The sequence below is a fragment of the Phalangium opilio genome, unplaced genomic scaffold (genome assembly GCF_054372755.1).
Source record: "Phalangium opilio isolate 3A_F unplaced genomic scaffold, DU_Popi_V2 ptg000041l_1, whole genome shotgun sequence".
NCBI classification, from domain to species: Eukaryota; Metazoa; Arthropoda; class Arachnida; order Opiliones; family Phalangiidae; genus Phalangium; species Phalangium opilio.
In genome coordinates this window covers 6,790,695-6,815,051 of record NW_028324165.1, presented here as the reverse complement: position 1 = coordinate 6,815,051, position 24,357 = coordinate 6,790,695, and the positions used below count along the sequence as shown (strand labels likewise).

Below are 24,357 nucleotides of genomic sequence, written 5' to 3'. Positions count from 1 at the left end.
AATTAAAATTAAACACGTGTTTTAAACTTTTATTAAACAAATTAGTGTGTATGTGTGAATCTGCAAGAATTATTTACATTAATATACATTTAATCATAGTTAAAGTAATTGTTTTAGCCCCACGCTTGTGATCTAGCGTAATGAAAAACTAATCTTCTGTCAGAGCCAAAGCACTGAAAAATGATGTAAATTATATCACTTGTGTTAAATAAAAATGTGATCATGATAAAAGTGTTCATTCATTTACCTCATAGAGGTTGTCCATAGTTTGATCAGGGGATGGACAAAAAGCCTGATTTATGTAGAGAAACTGAATAGTATAGGTTTAATAGGTAAATATGTCTTATCATTATTATTAAGCTTGTTCATAAGATATGTTGGCCATAAGTTTGTCATTGGTTACAAACTGGAGCTTGTCATGTAGTGACGCCTGGTGGGTGTGCGTTGTCAAAGGCTTAGTAATGCAGACTAAATAGGAAGATGGACAGCAAAATTAACTGAGTCTGAGTGTAGTCAATTTTTGCTTGTCGTATATAGAGCTATTTCAATTCAGAGGGGGGGGGGGAGGGGGAAGGAGAGCTTTTGAGGCGGGGTTTCGCCAGTCTCCGCCTTATTGTGCGCAGTGGCGTCGCCAGGGTCTCGATTTTGGGAGGGCTTAAGCCCTACCTAAAGCACTGTGTTACCAATTTTTCAAAACACATCACGTTTATCACGACACCCTCTTGTCTATAAGACGAATATTAGAGTAATAAAATAAGGAAAAGTAATTAAGGACTGAACGCATGTTTTATCAAAAAAGCTTTTGCATCACACAAATTAATTTGATTACTGTTAAAATGTTTGAATATAACTTGACATTGACTATATCAGGACTAGACTAAACTCGAGTGGGCGTGCTTAATTGAGGGGGTCAGTTAATGGGAAAATTTCAATTATTCGATTCGGATATCCTCGGTAGTTAGTGGCTAGAGGACGGGGCGAAGTTATTTTTTAGACCTTGCTTCGGAAGGCACGCGATTGAGGCGAAAGGGGGTAGATGTTGCCCTCAGTGCTTGGGACAGTGTAGGGTAGCTATGCTACAGAAAAAAATCAAGAAAATAGACTGTTACGACTGTATAAATACGCTCTAGATGATATAAATATGAAATAGTGTTTCTGTGTGTATTTCACTTTCATATAGTAAAAACTTCAATTCACCCCAACTGAATAATTAGGAGAGGCTTTCAGTAAATATATGGGGGCGCTTTAAAGAAATTTTAGGAGGCGCTTCGGAGAATTTTCAGGGGGCTCAAGCGCCTCCAAAAAACCCCTGGCGACGCCACTGATTGTGCGGCCCGCACGGAGGGAGGGAGGGTTCTAACCGGCTATATTTATTGGCAGGCCCAAGTGTAACTCCCCCTCCCCCCGCCACAACTGATATAGCTGTATAGGTGGTTTCATACTTATGGAATATATCTTATAAACTTATGCTATCCTATACTTCGTAATGCTAGCGAGAATTGACTACACTAGGTTTTGAAGATGAAGTCCATCTTCCTATTTAGTCTGCATTACTAAGCCTTTAACAACGCCTTACCAGGCGTCGCTTTACCTCGAATCTATGACCTACGTCACTTCATGACAAGCTCCAGTTTTGTAACCAGTGACAAACTTATGGAACATATCTTATGAACTTATGATGTATGTCATAATATTTACTACAGATTCCGAAGGATCGAGTTTAAGATACTGCCTGATAAACCTGATAATCCAAGCTACATTTTGATTGGGTGATACTGCCCATTTTCTCTTTGCAATAATTGGAGCATCGCCAGTTGGTTTCAATAACACGTTTACTGCGCAAATATAACGGGTAATTGTGATTATGCGCTATTAAAGGAAAAGTTCAGGTTACATAACATCATGCCTTAATAGAACGCCCTTTTTCTAAACATAAAAGGAAAAAAGATTAAAAAAATAAATGATCTCTCATTTCAACATAATTAGCAATTAATTAGTCTTAAAACGAGGACTACAGCGCCGCCATTGCTTTAGTGGCGTCTGCTATCCAGAACCTGTTACCCCTACCTCTCTCAGCCTGTGAGAATTCAACCAATATCGTAGGAGTAAGAGGTTCGATTTAGCAGACGCCACTAAAGCAATGGCGGCGCAGTAGTCCTCGTTTTTAAGACTAATTAAATGCTAATGATTTTGTAATAAGAGATCATTTATTTTTTTTTTTAATAATTTTCCTTTAACATTTTGAAAAAGGCCGCTCTTTTAAGGTATAATGTTATCATAAACTTATGATGTTATGTTAGTAGAACTTTTCCTTTATGGTAGTCAAAAGCACTAAATGCAGCTACCATTTGGCTTCTTTTGCCTAAAGTTTACTCTAACTAGACTTATCCATATTCCATAATAAAAATTAAGTTGTGTATGATACTTTCCCTAAAATATTTCTAAATCAAAATGATATGTACCCCGACGGTCCTTATGTACAAACGCAAAGATACAAGACGCGATAAAATGGATTTAAAAATACCGCCAAATCCTTCTATCATTGATAAGTTCATAAAAAATCAACTAGGGATGAAAATATAGGCCTTGGTTAAGCTGGTGACAGAATTGTTTCTTTTTAAGACGACTTACTCTTTGAATTCTTATCTTCATTCGATTTTTCTTTTAACGGTACATCATTAGGTTTGGAATTTTCACTTGCACTAGCATTTGATGCTAAATCATCATTATTTTCCGGTAAATTAGTTTCAACATCGTTACCCTCGACAACCTCCGCAGCTTCAATATCAGCCATCTTGAAATTCTTAATTCTTGAATGACAAATTGACAACTGACTAGGGACACGACCCACTCTATCACGCTTTGGCATCACGCACTATATGTATATGCAAAGGTATATGCCCTTTCTATATAAAAGCGCTTATCGGGAATTTGGCCATAATTTTGTAAATACTGGTTAAAATCTCTTGAAATTTAAATGCGATGCGCAAACTAATGTTATTTATTTTTGTGGAAAATTTCAAAAGTTTCTCTCCTGTAGTTTTTTTTTATAAAAAATTTAGAACGAAAATTAGCCATAATTAAAGGGCCTATAGTCTTCAAACGGTTTAAATGTGTTTTCTTCAGTTTCGAATCTCTTGAAATTATAGTGAGAGGCATAATTGAAGGGTTCAAAATTATCGTGCAAAGTTTCAAAGTTTTAAAACAAATAGTTATTTTCCTAAAAATTCATTTAAATTTTGTTTGTGCATAATCCCAACCTACTTAGTAACTTAGGGAATTTACGGAATTTAGGAAAAGTAACTATTCGTTTTAAAACTTTGCAGAGATTTGAACTAGTGAAACCGAAGAAGACACATTTTAAACAGTTTGAAGACTAAGCCCTTTAGTTATGGCTACTTTCCGTTTTAATTTTTTTTACAAAAAACTATGAAAGAGAAACTTTTCAAACTTTGCATAAAAATTAAAAACCTTATTATACACATCTCGTTATAATTTCAAGAGATTTAAGTCAATATCTTCAGAATTAGGGCCAAAAAACGGTGTTCCTCCCATAGACGACTATGTTAAAAACTGACTCCTTTGATTTTTGTGTGATACGCGTTTTGAGGCCAATTGAAGCCAAAGCGTGATCGAGTCGGCTGTGGTTTTACAGTATACCGTAACCGTTAAGCCTAGTTCCGGTTTTAACATGATGAAAATTAGCTAGGTCATGTCTAGGCTGGTAAACGGTAAATGACAGCCATTTGGAACGAGATTTCCCGCCAAAAATGTGTTTGTTGATTCAGGCATTTTTCTTACGCTGATTGTAATTGTTTCCACGACAAGCCTACAAACTTTAACTTCTCAGATACGTTTAAAACAGATTAAATTTCATTTCCCGCAAATTTCTTAAAATGGCGAGTGGTGAGAACATCGAAGATAGTCAAAATGTACAAGATGAAGACATAATCAATATTTTGGTTGCTACTGACAACCATTTGGGATTTGCCGAAAAAGATCCTATTAGAGGTTAGTTTTATAGTTTTTAACGAAACCTTTAAAAAATTTAGGTGGAATTCATAAACGTCGGACGCAACGCAATTTAGTACAGGCAAAGGCAGGGCGTCGTGCGCAAAAGACAGTCTAGGACTTTTCGCACGACGCCCTGCCTTTGCCTGTACTAAATAGTGTGCTGTCAGAAGCGCCGGTGTGACGTCACCCATGCCGTTTTCCCATAAAGAAAAAACGGTAACTGTCATGGCCGCCTATTGCTAAAGGCAGACTCATGACGTTTAACCTTGGATCTGACGTCACAACTGACAGCACTCTATTGCGTTGCGTCCAACGTTTATGAATTCCACCTAAATTTTTCAACTAATTTCTAATGCAGGGTTTAATGATTGACTTATTATGCAATGCAGGAAATGATTCCATGAACACATTTGAAGAAATTTTATCATTAGCGAAGGAACACAACGTAGACTTCATATTGCTCGGTGGAGATTTATTCCACGATAATCGTCCTTCGAGAAAATGCATTCACGATTGTATGAAATTAATAAGAAAATATTGTTTAGGCGATAAACCGGTCCAAATAGAGATTCTAAGCGATCAATCGGAAAACTTCAAATTCAATTCTTATCCACACGTCAATTACGAAGATCCAAATATAAACGTAGCTATTCCAATATTCTCTATCCATGGAAATCACGATGATCCAGCTGGAAAGGGGAATCTATCTAGTTTAGATCTTTTCAGCGTTACCGGTTTAGTTAACTACTTCGGTAAAGTTATCAACTTGGATAAAATTGAGATATCTCCGCTGCTGTTACAAAAGGGGCGTTCAAAACTGGCACTCTATGGACTGGGATCCGTTCGTGGTGAAAGACTTCATCGTCTTTTTCGCGCTGGAAAAGTGACCACCCTTAGACCGAAAGAAGGGCAGGATGAATGGTTTAATCTTTTCGTAATACATCAGAATAGAGTCATTCGCAGCCTTAAAGATCACGTTCCGAGCTATTTCATCGATGATTACATGGATTTAATCTTATGGGGACACGAACACGAGTGTAGAATTGATCCTGAATGGGAACAAAGTAGCGGACACGAAGGATTTTACATAACCCAACCTGGAAGTTCAATCGCAACTCAATTAGCTCCCGGAGAAGCTGTCAAAAAACACGTTGGCCTATTACAAGTTCACAAAAGAAATTTTAAAATGACCAAACTACCTCTGAAATCCGTGCGACAGTTTTATTTGGAGAACATATCATTTGATGGCTTAGATTTCGATGACGCTAACGATGAAAAAAACGAAAAGAAAATCAGATCTTACTTAAGCGAAAAAGTAGATCAGATTTTGGAGAATGCCGCTATAGAACGAATCGGCAATGATAAAATCCCTGATAAGCCAATTATTCGCTTAAGATTGCCAGGAGAGTACAAAGAACAGATGAAATCCTTTAATCTACAACGATTCGGACAAATGTTCATGGAAAAGATTGCAAACCCTAAAGAAATGTTCTTATGGACCAATCTTCCGAGGAGCAAAAGTAACAAAGGAGAACAAGGAGACGATTTCGACGAAGAAGATTTCCAAAAATTGGTTGAAAGAACTCGTGAAGACACTACACGAGTCGAAGACATAGTTAGCCAATATTTTTCCCAGGCTCAAGGAAGCTTACAATTATCTTTAATCACTGAAACTGGGATACGTTTGGCTGTTGAAAAATACGTCGATACCGGCGATAATGACGCGATAAAAAATCTAGTCGTCCATCAAATTGAAAAAGTTAAAAATCATTTGAACACGATAGAGGATGACATCCTTGAAGTTGAGAAAGTTGATAAAGAAATTTTGGCGTACAGAGAACAACGACAGAAGAATATAAAGGAAGAGATCGATGAAACCAAAAAATCGTTGGAAAATGCGCCAAAAACAACGCCTAAAAATGATAATTGTATAGAAATCTCCGATGACGAGATGAATATGCCATCAACCCCTAGAACACGTAGAGGAGGAGCGGCTACTGCCACAAGAGGAAGGAAGAAGGCTGATGAAACAAATGGGAATGAAACAGGTGCCAAACGTGGAAGGGGAAGAGGTCGAGGACGAGGTGGGGCTTCAACATCGAGACAAGGAACACTCGATACTGTCGTTCAAAGAAAACCCCGCGGGAGGGCGGCTAAAAAGTATGATGATGACGACGACGATGATATCTATACTAGTCGTAAATCAAGCGGGAGTAGATCCAGTGCCCGAAGCGCTAAAAAGAACGTTACATACTTTACCGATTCCGATGATGAATTTTAAGTGTTAAAATATTTGCACAAGTTCCTATTGTAATAAAAAAAAAAAAATAATGTGTTTTCCTTACCTTTTAATGTAACCAAGTTGTTTCATTTTATAAAATAAACATTTTTATAAATGTATTATTCTTTCGTCTCAAATAGAACATAAACTTTCTTTAGTCTGACTTCTGTTTGGATCATGGATGTCATTTTTCAAATACAGGATATTCAAAAACGTGGTAGGAGGACCCAACTACGGTAGGTACCATGGATAAAGAATGGACGTCAGGAAATTTGTTTTCACATTATAGGATAGAGTGGTACTTGAGAGGGGAGGAGGTACGGGAACGTGACGTCAATATTGGGGGTCTAAATTGTATGGCTTAAGCTGACGACTTCCAATATGGTCGCCAAAACCGAGGTAAGAGATAGGAGGATGTGACGTCACGAGAAAATTCGTGGTAGCAGACTATAGGCAATTCCCTATCTCCAACGGTAGATATATACTCTGTTCCAGCTTCCGTTTTCAGCACGCGCAAACACGAGACACTTCGGAACCATTTTGGAAAGTACAAAAACCACATTCATGCTGTTAAAAGCAGAGATTTTTCGCCAATAAAGCTATTATTATTATTATTATTATTATTATTATAAAATGCAAATATTATTTAAAAAAAAAGATTAGGCCTTTCTAAAAACGGTTGAAAACGGTTCCAAAGTGTCTCGTGTAAACGCGGCTTAAGCAACGTAGCTTTGTGCTTGCTGACAACAGACGAAAGCAATACTGATTTTCAGGATTTAAAACTCAAGATTTTAGATCCAATAACATGAAAACAAATTTCCTGTACAAGCATGGAAAATAAATATTACTTAGTAATCCCAGCTTAAGTTTGCATGTTAGTTTTTGAACTCTATGAAGCGAAAAAAAAAGTCATCTCATTGTTGGCGCGCTTAGTTTAAAACAAAATAGGGGGCGCCAATCAAAGTGTGAACCAATCACAGAAGTCAGTTTTAGCGCCAGATTTTCGCGCCAAAACCTAACTGACGCGTGACCGCCTTGTCTAGAGAGCGGTAATAACGATAACGTGTTATTTACTTTACGTACGGTCTTTATCAACAAGTTCGAATTTTTGAACCCACTCCACTGTTTTGATACTGTTGTTTACTCAAGTAGTTGTTGTTGTAAGGTTTAATATGCTTATAATTCCTTCCTACGAAACTAAAATGTCACAAAACCGAGGACAAATTCAGGTATAAACCAATAACGTAAAACTATAAATATTGGTCTAAAATTACGAATCCTTTCTTTCTAGATTATCTTTGGACCCATGTTTTCTGGGAAATCGTAAGTTACAACTAACTCACAGCTTTATAATTCAACTAAACCCAATTTTTGTACCAGAACTGAGCTAATACGTCGATTAAGACGTTACGAAATGGCTAGCCATAAGTGTCTAATCATAAAATACGCTCATGACACTCGATATGACGATAATGGAATCTCAACTCACGATCGCCAAGTTTTACCCGCAGAATCAACCCTGGAACTCGAACCATTGAAACAAAAAGCTGAAAATTACAGCGTAATTGGTATTGACGAAGGACAATTTGTAAGTTAATTTAATTAACATTATATGCCTATTAACACTAAAATTAATTACACTTTTGTACCAAACAGTTTCCTGATATCATTGAATTTTGCGAATTTATGGCTGACAAGGGAAAAATAGTTATCGTTGCGGCTTTGGATGGAACGTACCAAAGAAAGGTACATTTAATTTCAACAGGGTTCATACAACTTTTGGAAAACAAATTTCCCTGAGATTTCCAGGTTTTTCCCAAATATACTTCCCTGAGGTTTTTCCCCCGTATATGGAGTAAATTTTAACGAGGAGGGCAAATAGGACTATAACATAATCAAAGGACATCCCCGTATCTCTAATAGAACCAGAGTTATGAGCCTCCAAAGTATAGTGCAATGTTAATCCTATGGAGGGAATGTTCACGAACATTTTGCTCAATTACTCGGCCCCTGTTTGACGTAACCCCACGTTTTTAGTATCGTTGGATGGGGGACAAAAAGGACTATAACATAGTCAAAGGACATCCCTGTATCTCTAGTAGAACCAGAGTTATGAGCCTCCAAAGTATAGTGTAATGTTAATCCTATGGAGAGGGTTGTTTGTTTACGTTTTGCTTAATTACTCAGCCCCTGTTTGTCGTAGCCCTAAGTTTTTAGTATGGTTGGATAGGGGATAAATAGGACTATAACATACTCAAAGGACATTTCCCTATCTATAGTAGAACCAGAGTTACGAGCCTCCAAAGTATAGTGTAATGTTAATCCTATGGAGGGAATGTTCACGAACATTTTGCTTAATTTCTCGGCCCCTGTTTGACGCAAATTTCCCTGATTTCCCTGAATTTTACTAAAAATTCGAAATTTCCCTGAATTTTCCCTGAGGTTTTTGTCAACTATTTATTTCCCTGATTTTTCCCGGTTTTCCAGGTTTGCATGAACCCTGTTCAACTTATGAAAAAAAAAAAAAAAAAAAATTAACGAACTCAAAACTTTTCATTATAGGGCTTCGGCAATATATTAAACCTAGTACCGTTAGCGGAAAGTGTTATAAAACTGACAGCAGTTTGCATGATATGTTATCAAGAAGCTTCGTACACGAAACGTCGCGGAAATGAAAAGGAAGTTGAAGTTATCGGGGGAAAAGAAAAATATTTGGCAGTTTGCCGCGAATGCTATCACAAAAGTGAAACTAACGAAGCTAAATAATTTATTAAATATTTAGCTATTAATTTTATAAAATGATATAATTTAAACTGGTGACAAATCAAGTACTCGGTCTCATTTGGTACTTGGGGGAAAAATAAATATATATTTTCCTTTTAATAACATTATGTTTTTGTAATATGTAATAACAACGTTAGTGTTTTTCAACACACACAAAAAAATAAATCTATGATATTTTTTCTTTTTAAACCTTGTTATAAATACTTTGCCAAATCTTAATTCAATCCCATACTTAATTAAATATATCAGAAATTTATGATATTTTTACAATAAGGAGAGGAGAGAAGTACAGTGAGTGAAAATGAGGCATATCCTTAATTGCCTCTTGGTGGAAGTATAACCCTTTTTATCGGACAAATTAACACTTGGGAAGCGGAAGAAAACGTAATTGGGGTCAAAAAACGAACAGGGCATCGACTAAACAATGCCCAATTACGTTTTGGACTACCTGGAGGTGTTCAATGGGCAAATGTTTTATAGACGTGTATGCTTGTTTTTGGTCCTAGGTCATACATATCCTTGCCCCTTGGTGGAAGTATAACCCTTTTTATCGGACAAATTAACACTTGGGAAGCGGAAGAAAACTAAATTGGGGTCAAAAAAGAACATTACATCGACCAAACGATGCCCAATTATGTTTTGGACTACCTGGGCAAATGTTTGATAGACGTGTATGCTTGTTTTTGGCCCTAGGTCACTAATTTATAAGCAAATAGAGAAATTTTACTTTAGGATTCTCCGCAGTTTCACTATTTAAATCTTCAAACTTCTCTCCCGAAAGTAAGAATACAGAGTTTAAGAAATTGCCCGAAAAACATACCTAGGTCCTTCAAATTGCAGAAATGACTTGCACTTACTTAAAAATACGCTTAACTTTTCCAACTTCTAACGAAATTTAAACTAAAAGGAAAATATCCCGTTTCTACACATTATACCTTAAAAGACCAGCCTTTTTCTAAATACAAAAATAAAAAATAAATGATATCTTATTACAATATGTAATTAGCATTTAATTAGTCTTAAAAACAAATCAAGGACTACTGCGCCATCCGCCATTGTTTTAGTGGCGTCTGCTAAACCGAACCCTTTACCAATCCCGTGAGGGTTCTAGCTAGAAGACGACGCTAAACCAATGGCGGATGGCGAGGCAGTAGTCCTTAATTATTTTTAAGACTAATTAAATGCTAATTATCATATTGTAATAAGAGATAATTTATTACTTTCTGTATTTAGAAAAAGGCCGTTCTTTTAAGGTATAATCAAGAAGTGATATCTAGTTTATTAGGGAGAATGTATAAGATGCCTTCGTATTCGCACGCCATAGTCCCAGTCCCCCTTTCAATATACAAGGGGGGACGTAAAAGGAGGCCGGGTTATTTCGCCCCTCCTTAGTCGGAAAATATGACTGTAATTTTCGTCATTCGCGTCGCGCTGACGTGGGTTTTCAAGAACCAATCAGATGCTGGTTGTAATTTAGAGGCCGGGATTAACTCCGGACCTACGTTTGGACTGGAGATAAAGCTGCATGGAAATGTGGCGAATTTAGACCTTCTCCCTAATAAACTAGATATCACTCCTTGGTATAATGTTATGTTACCCGAAAACCTTTTCCATTAAGGAAATTAAGTACGAAACGCCTAGAACGTGACGTGTTTTTCAGTAAGCTTCTCAAACCCTCCGGGCTCCGTTAAAGCCTTGTTCAAATTAATAATTTTGATTTCTTTTTATTATTCCCATTCAATCCCAGAGTCGGAACTCATTCCCAAAAATACTCTTAAACTTTTAACGTTATATTAAACATTTTTCTTACATTTTAAAAACAGAAATATAAGATAAAACTATGTATATTTAATTTCTAACTATATTTGATCAAATATATACTCCCGAATCTAATTTATTTATGGCATAATTAATTAACTATTTCATTTTTTAATATAATATAATATAATCTAATTTGATCGATTTTGGTTAAGAAATTTAAATCCAAGCTTCCTAAAATATAATTATCGTACATTAATGATTATATATATTAATTAACTAATTAATGGCATTTACATTTTATATTAAATTAAATTAGTTTTGAGATTCAAATCACAGAAAGTTTGACACCATTATAAATAATATATTGGAATGGCTGATAAGTGATTATTAATTTCATTATGGCATTTTTATAACGAAGCTTGGACTTAAACTTTAATTAATTAATTTATTATAACTTATACGAGTACCATACTACCAAATTTTTTTAATTTAGAATCACGCTCACTTGATTATCTCGCAGGGGAATCGGGAGAATTTAAAGTACTGTTGACCGCATTTGTGGATTTTATTGCCGGGATTGTCATATCGCCTTTCATGGCTTCAACCATAGGCAGCATTTGCTCCCATATTGTCGATAACTAAAAGAAGTACGGTACATTTGAAGGCGCAACTTGCTTAAAGGGCTTAAGGGAAGGCATCGGTGGGTGTTAATCTTTATTTGAAATATATCACAGGCACCACGTGACTCCAAACTTACTCATTCACGTGCCTATGACGTATTTCAAATAAAACGCCCCACTTTACAGACCCTTTAAAGGAAAGAGCGGGTCACGTGGTTCCTGTACAAATTGATTTTCCTACGAACTCCCGTTTTGACTTGGTGAAGGCTAAGGGGCGGGATTTTATAAACGCACGTGGGCGGGATTTTATAAACGCACGTGGGCGGGATTTTTAAGCGCACGTGGACGGGATTTATAAGGGCACGTGGGCGGAATTTTACAAGAGCACGTGGGCGGAATTTTATAAGGGCACGTGGGCGGAATTTTATAAGGGCACGTGGGCGGAATTTTATAAGGGCACGTGGGCGGAATTTTATAAGGGCACGTGGGCGGAATTTATAAGGGCACGTGGGCGGAATTTATAAGGGCACGTGGGCGGAATTTTATAAGGGCACGTGGGCGGAATTTTATAAGGGCACGTGGGCGGGATTTATAAGGGCACGTGGGCGGAATTTTATAAGGGCACGTGGGCGGAATTTTATAAGGGCACGTGGGCGGAATTTTATAAGGGCACGTGGGCGGAATTTTATAAGGGCACGTGGGCGGGATTTTATAAGAGCACGTGGGCGGGATTTATAAATGCATTTGGGCGGGATTTATAAATGCACGTGGGCGGGATTTATAAATGCACGTGGGCGGGATTTATAAATGCACGTGGGCGGGATTTATAAATGCACGTGGGCGGGATTTATAAATGCATGTGGGCGGGATTTACAAGTCTTGCCCATTAGCCTTCGCAAGTCACATTTTAGGGGAACCACGTGCCCCGTGCTTTGCTTTAAAGGGTCTGCAAAGTTTGCAAAGAAAAAAAACCACCGCCATACTTACTTTTATGTGCCATTTTGTCCGTATTGTAACCATGGAATGAAGAATTAATGGTAATAAGCCCAAATAGGCTTGAATCAACTTGGTTTCTGAAAGCAGGCTGTTTAACGCAAAGGTTCTTCTGATTTCCCACATTTGAAGGACGTTTTTGGCATCCTCAGATGGTCCACCAGGGGATGGAGGTGGTGAAGATGCTTGTCTGGAAAGACTGGGCCTCAAACGAGGTCGATTTGGATTTGGAGGCTCCTGATTATTCTCCACATCAAACCGTTCGCCTAATTCCTTGTACGCAATGAGTAAATCTAATAAAATGTCTAAATTTTCGACCACTTCTTCATCTTCAGCTTGTGACTGTCGAGAAAAACAATTCCAACCAAGGGTTAATTAGGATTAATTATTTCTCTTAATTGTCACGTACCATTTGCGAACAGGCTTGTGACACCATACCAAAATGAGGATAAAGTAATGATAATTCTCGGGATGAGTTGGACATACTTCCAAAATCGAGAGAGAGTAATGATTCCGATGATCCAATACTACGACTTAGAACGCTTAATTCTTTGCCAATTATTAAAATATCCGCGCCATTTTCTTCAGTCTTTTCAGACATTCTTTTCGAAGTGGTTCTGATGTTGTAAAGTATTGTCTGAACTTGTCTCATTTGCTCCCTTGACATGTGAAGTTTAACTTGACCTCCATCCTTTATTTAATAAACCAATTATTTTAGAAATATCTTATAGTTACAGTAACAAGCTTAAATATTCTTTAGTGCAAGGTTTAGGCGCTACAATATTTCCGAGTGCAAGGCTTAGGCGCTACAATATTCTCGAGTGCAAGGCTTAGGCGCTAAAATATTCTCGAGAGCAAGGCTTAGGCGCTAAAATATTCTCGAGAGCAAGGCTTAGGCGCTAAAATATTCTCGAGAGCAAGGCTTAGGCGCTAAAATATTCTCGAGAGCAAGGCTTAAAAACTAAAGTATTCTCGAGTGCAAGGCTTAGGCGCTACAATATTCTCGAGTGCAAGGCTTAAAAACTAAAGTATTCTCGAGTGCAAGGCTTAGGCGCTACAATATTCTCGAGTGCAAGGCTTAAAAACTAAAGTATTCTCGAGTGCAAGGCTTAGGCGCTACAATATTCTCGAGTGCAAGGCTTAGGCGCTACAATATTCTCGAGTGCAAGGCTAAGGCGCTGAAATATTCTCTAGTGCAAGGTTTAGGCGCTACAATATTCTCGAGTGCAAGGCGTAGGCGCTACTATATTCTCGAGTGCAAGGCTTAGGCGCGAAAATTAAGAAAACAAGCTAATTAACTGGAATGGCTGTATCCATTGGATTAGTTTCCAATTCTTCTGGAATGTTTCGAATGTAATCCTTAATTTTGTGCTGAATATCCGTTCCTACGAAGGTTAAGAAAAACTGTACAGCTCGATCTTCTGATAAAGTTGGATGCCTGGCCACCAAATTAAGGAAACGTTTTAAAGATTTTCGCCGGTCTTCAATAAACTCCGCGTTAGCTGAAAATTTTGCATATAATTAAAAATACATTTGTTAATAATGTCAAAAAAATTAACAAAGTAACTAACCACCCATCATTTTCTTGGGGGGTAATTGTGGAACGAGTCGAAATGGAAACCTTTGCAACAGAAGTTCATGAAAGGCTACAAAGTCATTGTAACGCCTTTGAACTGTTGCTTTGTACCTCTGCAATGAATTTAGATACTTATAAGCATGTTTAAGAAAAAATGAACTCTTTAATCTTTGACTGGATTGCTTTATTATTATTTTTTAATATTATTAATTTATTATCATAATCTTTGTACAGTAAAATACGCCCACCACTCGAATAGAAAAAAGGATGTGGCTTAAAAATAGCTCCTCCCCTTTATGAAGTGGTAGGCTAGTGGGGAAAGGCTTCTGATTGGCTCAGTTGGGAGCTGACGTTTAAAACGGTTTATTTTCATCCCTTTGCCTACTTATTTTATTTCCAATAACAATTATTTTATAGGGAGAAGACGGAGGAGTGGGGCTTAAAAATGGCTCCTCCCCTTTCCTTCAAAAGAGCGGAGTGAAGACTGCTGATTTGCCAGGAATTTGTATCAATTATTTTATAGGGAGAAGACGGAGGGGTGGGGCTTAGAAATGGCTCCTCCCCTTTCCTTCAAAATAGCGGAGGGAAGACTGCTGATTTGCCAGGAATTTGTAACAATTATTTTATAGGGATAAGACGGAGGGGTGGTGCCTAGAAATGGCTCCTCCCCTTTCTTTCAAAATGGCGGAGGGAAGACTACTGATTTGCCAGGAATAAGTAACAATTATTTTATAGGGAAAAGACGGAGGGGTGGGGCCTAGAAATGGCTCCTCCCCTTTCTTTCAAAATGGTGGAGGGAAGACTACTGATTTGCCAGGAATAAGTAACAATTATTTTATAGGGAGAAGACGGAGGGGTGGGGCCTAGAAATGGCTCCTCCCCTTTCTTTCAAAATGGTGGAGGGAAGACTACTGATTTGCCAGGAATAAGTAACAATTATTTTATAGGGAGAAAACGAGGGGTGGGGCCTAGAAATGGCTCCTCCCCTTTCTTTCAAAATGGCGGAGGGAAGACTACTGATTTGCCAGGAATAAGTAACAATTATTTTATAGGGAGAAGACGGAGGGGTGGGGCCTAGAAATGGCTCCTCCCCTTTCTTTCAAAATGGCGGAGGGAAGACTACTGATTTGCCAGGAATAAGTAACAATTATTTTATAGGGAGAAGACGGAGGGGTGGGGCCTAGAAATGGCTCCTCCCCTTTCTTTCAAAATGGTGGAGGGAAGACTACTGATTTGCCAGGAATAAGTAACAATTATTTTATATGGAGAAGACAGAGGGGTGGGGCTTAGAAATGGATCCTCCCCTTTCCTTCAAAATAGAGGAGGGAAGACTGCTGATTTGCCAGGAATCTGTAACATTAAGTTTATAGGGAGGGGACGGAGGGGGTGGGGATTAAAAATGGGTCCTCCCCTTCCTTTCAAAATCCATTAAACTTGCTCCCTATCATGTAACTGACCTTATTATTTTATTTTGAAGTAGGACAGTATAATTACCTCACTTGTCACTTCATATTCGGTGTGTTTTAAAAACAGACCCTTTTTTTCAGGGACCAAAGTTACTTGAACAGTGTCAAGAGCAATTAAATCAGCGAGTAGAAATGCTTCGTTACTGTTCTGCATTTTGAGTCTTAAATAAACAGCCCTTATGTTTTGCAAATCTCCCAAATCAGGTGATGGAAGCTCTAGATTAAAATGTAAAATAATTACTTATGTATTTTAAATTGCTAATTAACAATTATGGGAGGGGCTAAAAAAAAGGTCATATGACATATTGGTGGTTTAAATCAATAGACTAATGGCACCCCATGTTATTTCCCCATAGAGCTTAATACAGTCAAAGGCAGAGGGCTGCCATTACCCTATTAAAAAAAGTACTCTAAACGACCTATATGGTTGGTCAAATCAAGCACAGCCCACTCGATCACGCAAGTTGCACGCGCTATAGAAGCCTGCTCAATCGACCCTAAAAATGAGAATAACATAGGTTCGGTCTAAAATTCAAACCCGTCTGGTTTTAACATGGGCGTCTATGGAAGGGGACCAGTTTTTTCAACGTTTTCGACAATATTAGTGCATCTACTGGTTCAAATCTCTTGAATTTTTAATGAGACGTGTATTGAAAGGTTTGATATTATCCTGTAAAATTTAAAAGACTTCAGCTATAATAGTTTTTTTTATAAAAAATAAAAATCATCACATAGTAGAGAAATAAATCCTTCAATTTCTCTACTATGTGATGATTTTTATTTTTTTATAAAAAAAACTATTATAGCTGAAGTCTTTTAAATTTTACAGGATAATATCAAACCTTTCAATACACGTCTCATTAAAAATTCAAGAGATTTGAACCAGTAGATGCACTAATATTGTCAAAAACTGGTCCCCTCCCATAGACGCCCATGTTAAAACCAGACGGGTTTAATTTTAGACCGAACCTATGTTATTCTCATTTTTAGGGTCGATTGAGCGGGCTTCTAGAGCGCGTGCAGCCAGCGTGATCAAGTGGGCTATGCCAAAACATAATCTTCTTTGACATACCTTCATCGGAGAATTTAAGGATTAATTTTTCCGTTAACTGTTTGCCTTGTTGAGCAAACGCAATAAGAGCTAAAGCTTTAAATATCCCAGTCCTTTTTAGATTACCTTGACACGTACTATCAGCTATTTCCCAAATCTAATAGAAACAATAGTTTATGTACAGAAAACCAAAAGAAAACCATTGTTCTATCGCAGCAATTTGACAAACAATTAACTTTATGATAAGATAAAAGTTCCTTTATTGAAACAAAGATAGTCACCCTATCCAAACACTTTCGAGGTTTATTTAAATTAACAAATATTTACCTGGGCTAAATTTTGTCGCGTTAGCCCACTGGGTGATGTGAAAATAGAAAAAAACATTTCCCTGTCGATTGAAGTAACATCTCCATGGCATAAAATGTCCAATATTTCTAAATACGAAGATGGAACCGATCCTGTTAAACATTAATTAAGATATTTAATAAAACATATATGTAATTATTCTAATTAATATATAAAATATAATAAATTAAATGTATTTAAATAAAAATCTCACCAAAATCCAGATCCACAGCCATTCCCAGAAGCAGGAATAGCAGACTGCCAGTGCCAAACACGCCCCCGTCACAGCCCCTTCATCCCCCAAAATAAAAATACAAGAATTATTATAGTTTAAAAGAGAATGGACAGCTAGGTTACCTACAGGTTGGGCAGCTTATAAAACTGTAAAGTTATCTATTTTCTTTACAAAAACTGACCTATTCTTTGATAATTGCTTGACCAAAAGAGTCATGAGGCACTTCCATTTCGCACCAAAATTTAAAACCACATTCAGCATGTGAAAATTTTCTTGAAAACTTGAACTTAACCATTCTCTACATATCGAAATAAAAATACTTGATCTCAAATAAAAGTTCCCCAAAATAAAAGCACAAGAATTAATATAGTTTAAAAGAGAATGGACAGCTAGGTTACCTACAGGTTGGGCAGCTTACTTAACCATTCTCTACATATCGAAATAAAAATACTTGATCTCAAATAAAAGTTCAACGATAGATGGCATTACAAACCGTATACGATTAAATATAAGAAAAAAAGGATATGCAAATTTATCGGTGTGTGTTCTAATCCATCAATCCAAAGCTTTTCCTACAAATTAAGTATGTTTCTCGTTAATTTTGATGACTAATTTTTGCATTAATTTTTATTGCCTTTCACCTTATAAGGTCTTATTTTAACCTAGCGGGATTTTTTTTCAGTTCAAGGATACAACTGCTATTGCAGATTTTTAATCTAATAACCAAACCAATCCAATTCAATCCTTTACCGAAGAAATTTTCTGGTATTAGAAGAATTAGAAAATACTTGTAATTTTTTTTAGTGTCTTCCTTACCGGCAAGTTGGCACGGTATTGGTGGTGTGAAAGAAAATAGCGGTAATAAACCAATAAATCAAGTAACTGCGCTGAAACGTCCGAAAAGTATCAAACTCGGACTACCTCCGACAAGTAGCGCTGTCAAAAAAAGTACTGTTCCATCGGAAAAGTCTAAAAACCAAAATAATACCACTACTACCTCTCTTTCGGAACGAAAAACTTGGAACCAACGTCCTAAATTTGATCCTACCCATTTAAAAAACAATAACAGAGCTTCCAATAACCTTGCCACACCCAACAACACGACAACCACGGAAAATTCCTTGTCGAAGACTAAGACAAGTAACGGATTAATTATTAAAGATAGCAATCGTTTGTTGCGAACTCCCAAACCCAGAATGCCTGCGTCAACTCTTACAACTAAAGCTAGAGGTTATTTATGAATTATGTTTTTATATGTAAAAAAAAAGACCCATTTTTTGTTTTTTACCGAACCTTTGTTGAATCTTAATCATAAAATTGAGATAAGATAAGCTACTCTAGCTCTGGCAATATTTTATGTTTTACAATCGTCTAATAATATTTGACAAGTTTAGACTATAGGTTGGTTATCTTGACATATTATAAGAGAAAAATTGATCTTTACACAAAATGTTGAGGTACTTTACCTTTAGGTGGTTAGACATTCCTTGGCAAAGGCTACTTTTAGCTCCGCCTCGCCTCAACTTCTAATTTGTTCCTACCTTTTCCAAATTCCAAGGTTAGATTGCTGTCTTGAAGTTTTTTTCCAAAGTTTATTATAACTTTAAAGCAAATTTCTGCTACTTTTGCGCTCCTAACATTCTGGCTGATCTTCTACACACATATTTTACATTACTAAAGGCATAAGCCAATCAGAACTCGTCCATGAAGGCGGAGCTAAAACTAGCCTTTGCTCAGTTTACCGGGGGGGGGGGCAGTTAACTCCACCCCTTGACTATGGTAGCATCTAGTGACATTTCTTTAAAATAAGTTGAGACTTCCTTTAAAGCAAATGTGGGCTACTGTGGCACCATTAACTTTCTGGTTGATCTTCTACACACAAGGCATAAGCCAATCAGAACTCGTCCATGAGGGCGGAGCTAAAACTATCCTTTGCTTAGCGGGGCTAGTTAACTCCACCCCTCGATTATGGGAGCATCTAGTGGCATTTGTTTGAACTAAAGAAGTCTCGACTGTGGTTTTGTTAAAAAGAATGCCACTAGATGGTACCATAGTCAAGGGGAGGAGTTTAATGACCCCGCCAAGCTTTAGAGTTCCAATTGGCTCCTGCCTTTGGCAAGGTGAAATTTGTGTCTCGTTTAGTTTATAACAAATGACACTAGATGCTACCATAGTCAAGGGGTGGAGTTGGCTGGACCTCTAAACTTAGAATAGGCGAGTTTTAGCTCCGCCCTCGTAGACTAGTTCTGATTGGCTCCTGCCTTTGGCAACGTAAAATTTGTTTCTCGTATAGTTTAAACAAATGCCACTAGATGCTAGAATAGTCAAGGGGCGGAGTTGACTGGACCACTAAGCTTAGAATAGGAGAGCTTTAGCTCCACCCTCGTGAACGAGTTCTGATTGGCTCCTGCCTTTGGGAAGGTAAAATTTGTCTCGTATAGTTCAAACAAATGCCACTAGATGCTCCCACAATCGAGGGGTGGAATTAACTGGCCCCACTAAGCTGAGTAAAGGCTAGTTTTAGCTCCGCCCTCGTAGACGAGTTCTTATTGGCTCCTACCTTGAGCAAGGTTAAATTTGTGTCTTGTTTAGTTTAAACAAATACCACTAGATGCTACCATAGTCTTAGGGGTGGAGTTGACTGCCCCACACCCCTGCTAAGCTGAGCAAAGGATAATTTAAGCTCCGCCCTCATGAACGCGTTCTGATTGGCTCCTGCCTTTGGCAACGTAAAATTTGTTTCTCGTTTTGTTCAAACAAATACCACTAGATGCTACCATAGTCAAGGACTCAAGGGGTGGAATTAACTGGCCCCACTAAGCTGAGCAAAGGCTAGTTTTAGCTCCGCCCTCATGAACGCATTCTGATTGGCTCCTGCTTTTGGAAATGTAAAATTTGTGTGTAAAAAATCCATTTTTATAATCATCTACAAAATGCAGGAATCCCCAGGATATTAAATAAGCACTTTGTGTAAGGATCTATAAAATTTCTTTATCTATATTAATCTAATATAGACTTTTTTTTTTCGATATTTGGGTCTTATTTTTTAACATTGTATATGGGCGTAGTCAAACGGCAAACCTATAGTAATTAAGTTAAACGCATTCTCCAATTAAATTTTACCAAACATTTTAGCTAAATCAGCTGGTAATAATCAGGAATTAAAAGCTAGAACCCAAGAAGATACCAATATGGAGATAATGTCCCTTAGAAAGGTTTGATTCCCTTTAATTTAAAATTAACGCAAATTTGAATTTGATATTCTTAATTTCAATATATAATTAACATTAAAGGAGTTAGCTCACGCTCGCGACGAGAACACTTTACTCAAAGGAAAGTTACGAAGAACCGAAGAAGATTTGAACAAAAAAATTAAAAACTTGGAGAAGCAGTTAGCGGCTGCTAAAGTAAATAACGGCAAAAACGTAATTAATTTTAATCCTCGTTAATAAACTATAATTTGTGTTGTACGTTTGACTTATAGAAAGATTGTAGCGGGATTGAAAAGAAAAAAGAATCTACTGATGTAAATTAAGCTTTTAAAATCATTAATTGTTTAGTTAAAACGGAAATTAACTTAATTAATTAATTATAATTTTTTTTAGGAAACACTCGCAGCCCTTAAACAAAAGTGTCAAAACTTAGAGGTTGAATTGCGAGCTAAAGATCAATCCCTAAGGTTTGTTATAACTAAAAGTAAAAACCACCCAGATAGACGTACGTGAATCCAAGATGGCGACCATGATTCATCGTCATCCCAAAACTTAAAAATGGTCCATGGTCGCCATCTTGGTGGTGGCGGCGACCATCTTGGAGTTGGAATTCATGTCTATCAGGGTGGTTTCTACTACTAATATGTTATTGAGAGTGTTTTGCATTATTGGCCTTATTCCTGATCAACGCCACCGAGGCGTAGCTGCGACTTTTGGAACTATAATAATACGGTAGCCAATTACAGGTTGCGCTGGAGTCGATGTACTCTGATGGAGATCTGTTTATTTTCTGTTTTGATTATTACCACTTCAACTTCAAAAAACATGTTGTTAACTAATTATTATTAACTTAATAATCTCCAAATAGACCAAAATCGAATAAAAACTTACTGCGAAAGTCTTATTTCATAATATTAGACAGAATAAGAAAGGTAAAAATCAACTTTTAATACTTTTGAAACATACCATATCGCTTGTTAAGCCTTGGCTATTCACATGATTCAGAAAGATCAACAAAACATAGAAAATAACAGATCCACCGCCACCTGTAATTGGCTACCGTATTATTATAGTTCCAAAAGTCGCCGCTACGCCTCGGTGGCGTTGATCAGGAATAAGGCAAATTCCATAAGTGTTAATTGCCACTATATTTAATAAAGCATTTTTTAACCAATTCAGAAAACTGGAAGCCAATGTTAAAACGGCTTCGATGGCAAATGGTACTTTAAAATCTCCCTCAAGCGTTCCTACTACAAAACCGATAAACTTCCGGGGGCAATCAGTCAGCGCCCCTATAACTCGAGCTGCCCCTAAAACAAACCAAGCGATCAACAATGAATTGAACAAAGCCAAAGATTCACTCAAAAAAATGGAACAAGAAAATACTAACTTGAAACAAAAACTTAAAGACAAAGAGTAATTAACATTAACTATTCGATAACTTTGATCTACATTTCCTCGTTGCAATTTAATTTTGCATTAAATTTTTTCTCTCTCTAGTCAAGAGATCAAAACTTTGAAGGTACACCTCAGTAAAGCTCAAAAGATTCCTTCAACAATAGTCCGAGCTTCCTTGGGATCTTCAGCAGCCGTTTCAAGTGCCACCACTAAAGCCTCAACGGTTTATTCCCCAAATATCGGGAATAATCAAACAACTAGTGCTACCACCAGTAAAAGCCGAGTTTCCAGAACTTCAATGCATCGTACCAGCGCCACTGGAACTCGTACTTCAACAATTACCACCACTGTAACTAAAACGAATGGAAATGTAACAGTTCAAAAGGGGAAAACCGTCACCATCGAAAATCCCAATGCAAAAGCTGATGTTTTAATCATTGAAGAAGTTTCCAGCGTACCCTCAGTAAATGATGCTCCAGTTGCGAGTGCGACACCAAAAACAAATGAGATTTCCACTCGTTCTAAAGAAAAGGCTCATGAACTTCAACGCAAGTCTGCTGCGAGAAAAATTCAACGTAGTTGGAGACATCACCGTGAAAGAGTATGTTTAGTTCCATTTTATGCATTACTTATCTTGCTAAGCCTAAAAATAAATAAAATTACGCCAATTCTTCAGCTCGCCAAGGCTTAAATTGTACTAGCCGAGACTTAAATTGTACTAACCGAGGCTTAAATTATTCTAACCGAGGCTTAAATTATTCTAACCGAGGCTTAAATTATTCTAACCGAGGCTTAAATTATTCTAACCGAGGCTTAAATTATTCTAACCGAGGCTTAAATTATTCTAACCGAGGCTTAAATTATTCTAACCGAGGCTTAAATTATTCTAACCGAGGCTTAAAGTATTCTAACCGAGGCTTAAAGTATTCTAACCGAGGCTTAAAGTATTCTAACCGAGGCTTAAATTATTCTAACCGAGGCTTAAATTATTCTAACCGAGGCTTAAATTATTCTAACCGAGGCCTAATTTATACTAACCAAGGCTTAAATAATTTGGATCAAACTTATAGGTGAAGAAAAGTGACGAACCTGAACCACAAAATCATGTTAATGGAACTGAAAACATGATTGTCTATGAAGTAGCTGAGCATGTCGGATTTCATAGCGAAACTCCAGAGTTTATCCCTGAAGTATTAGACGAACAGCAACCTCCAGTTGACTCGAGAATGGAGCATGAAGGAATTGATCTCCTAAACTTCGGTAACCAAAATAAATCCGAAGAAACTGTCCCCAAACAACAGCAGGCTCAGTACGATTTTAAAATCTACGATCAGTAAAAATAATTACGTAGATTTAAATAAATAAAACCCCGGTATTCATTATTCCATTTTGTTTTTTTACCAAAAAAAGAAAAAGTTTTATACTTAGAGCGATTGTAACTCTGTTCCCTTCTTCCATCTTTGCGTGCCAAAGTTGTTTTTAGTTAGAAACCAGTATTTTTACACGTTAGAAAACCCGGTAGCCCTAATTTTAAATTCTTCCTTGTAGAGTTGGCCAGTATTTTTAATTGTTATTCCCATATTTTATTTTTAAACCCGCATTTAAACCATTCATATACGTTATACTTGAAATACGAAATAATCCCCAGCAAAAATGCCTGTAAAGTATAGTAAGAGAAGGCGTTAGACTTGGCATAAACCCAAAATTTAATTAAATAAAATATAATTATTAATTAACCTTATTCCTGATCAGCGCCACCTACCCATAGCGGCGACTTTGAGAACTACTGTAATCGGCAAGCCAATCAGATGTCGCTAAAATATGGTGACGTCACTGACGGGCACTCTCGGCCCAGGGTCTTACCAAAAAATGACGTCACCAGATTTTGGCGACATCTGGAGTGGTTGGCTTGCCGATTACAGTAGTTCTCAAAGTCGCCGCTATGGGTAGGTGGCGCTGATCAGGAATAAGGCTAATTAAAGTACGCGACTCATTTTCAATTAATCATATAAACTTAATTAAATTGAAACAAAAAAAAACAAGTATTTAGTCAAGAAAATATTAATGAATTAAATGCACGCTAAAGCACTTTCTTAGCTAAAGTTGCATGCAGAATTTCGTGTCATAACTATCGCAGTATTATTCGATTAAACTTAAAAAAGTTTTCAATGCTTTTTTGCACTGCTTAAATTTAAAAGATGATATAAAAAGTTTAATTTTAAATTTTAAGACTTTTAATTAATTATAAACCAAAAAATTAAAAATGATTGTTAATTAATTTGCTCACTATACCCTATTTACTGAACAAAAGAAAAAAAAAATGAAGAAAGAAGCAACCCCCTATTTTGAAATTGTTCAAAAAAGTTAAATTTGTTGAATAAAATTAGTCATTAAGCTCTCTAATAACGGTTTCATTTTCTTTGTATTGTAAAATGCATGTTGAAGCATTATTTAAAGAAAACCAACACACAGGGGCGAGGCCGCCATTGGGTTATTATTCTCCCTCTGGCCAAGACACCGCTAGAGACAGTGAGGGTTGGCAAGCCTCCCACGTGTAGTGAACTCGCACTGCCTCTATCAGGTGGTCATCCTTATGGAGCAAAGCATCTAAGACCTAATTG

The 24,357-nt window shown here is 37.0% G+C and overlaps 5 protein-coding genes across 5 annotated transcripts; 3 read left to right on the top strand and 2 right to left on the bottom strand.

Moving 5' to 3' along the window:
* Window positions 1–13: 13 nt before the first annotated feature.
* On the bottom strand, window positions 14–2,816 carry Atg12 (Autophagy-related 12). Its single transcript, XM_089835457.1, has 4 exons — window positions 2,632–2,816; window positions 1,699–1,835; window positions 248–310; window positions 14–173 (listed from the first exon to the last, which is right to left on the bottom strand). Exons 1-4 carry the CDS (start codon window positions 2,792–2,794, stop codon window positions 114–116), a joined length of 423 nt encoding a protein of 140 aa, XP_089691583.1. The 5' UTR covers window positions 2,795–2,816; the 3' UTR covers window positions 14–113.
* A 750-nt stretch (window positions 2,817–3,566) lies between these two features.
* Window positions 3,567–6,414, top strand: mre11 (double strand break repair nuclease mre11). The gene is made up of 2 exons (XM_089835453.1): window positions 3,567–4,011; window positions 4,404–6,414. Exons 1-2 carry the CDS (start codon window positions 3,897–3,899, stop codon window positions 6,293–6,295), a joined length of 2,007 nt encoding a protein of 668 aa, XP_089691579.1. The 5' UTR covers window positions 3,567–3,896; the 3' UTR covers window positions 6,296–6,414.
* An 836-nt stretch (window positions 6,415–7,250) lies between these two features.
* On the top strand, window positions 7,251–9,268 carry LOC149679657 (thymidine kinase, cytosolic-like). The gene is made up of 5 exons (XM_089835455.1): window positions 7,251–7,524; window positions 7,587–7,618; window positions 7,676–7,883; window positions 7,952–8,041; window positions 8,858–9,268. The coding sequence occupies exons 1-5, from the start codon at window positions 7,468–7,470 to the stop codon at window positions 9,059–9,061; spliced, it is 591 nt and encodes a 196-aa protein (XP_089691581.1). The 5' UTR covers window positions 7,251–7,467; the 3' UTR covers window positions 9,062–9,268.
* On the bottom strand, window positions 9,134–17,357 carry LOC149679656 (sorting nexin-8-like). Its single transcript, XM_089835454.1, has 10 exons — window positions 17,308–17,357; window positions 17,106–17,182; window positions 16,874–17,004; window positions 16,568–16,703; window positions 15,524–15,711; window positions 14,025–14,142; window positions 13,753–13,955; window positions 12,863–13,144; window positions 12,448–12,795; window positions 9,134–11,478 (listed from the first exon to the last, which is right to left on the bottom strand). The coding sequence occupies exons 1-10, from the start codon at window positions 17,340–17,342 to the stop codon at window positions 11,350–11,352; spliced, it is 1,647 nt and encodes a 548-aa protein (XP_089691580.1). The 5' UTR covers window positions 17,343–17,357; the 3' UTR covers window positions 9,134–11,349.
* Window positions 17,358–17,578: 221 nt separating this feature from the next.
* On the top strand, window positions 17,579–24,142 carry LOC149679655 (uncharacterized). The gene is made up of 9 exons (XM_089835452.1): window positions 17,579–17,709; window positions 17,931–18,356; window positions 20,262–20,341; window positions 20,420–20,533; window positions 20,611–20,652; window positions 20,732–20,805; window positions 21,518–21,754; window positions 21,839–22,337; window positions 22,807–24,142. Coding segments are annotated over exons 1-9 (1,740 nt in total). The 5' UTR covers window positions 17,579–17,708; the 3' UTR covers window positions 23,074–24,142.
* Window positions 24,143–24,357: the final 215 nt, after the last annotated feature.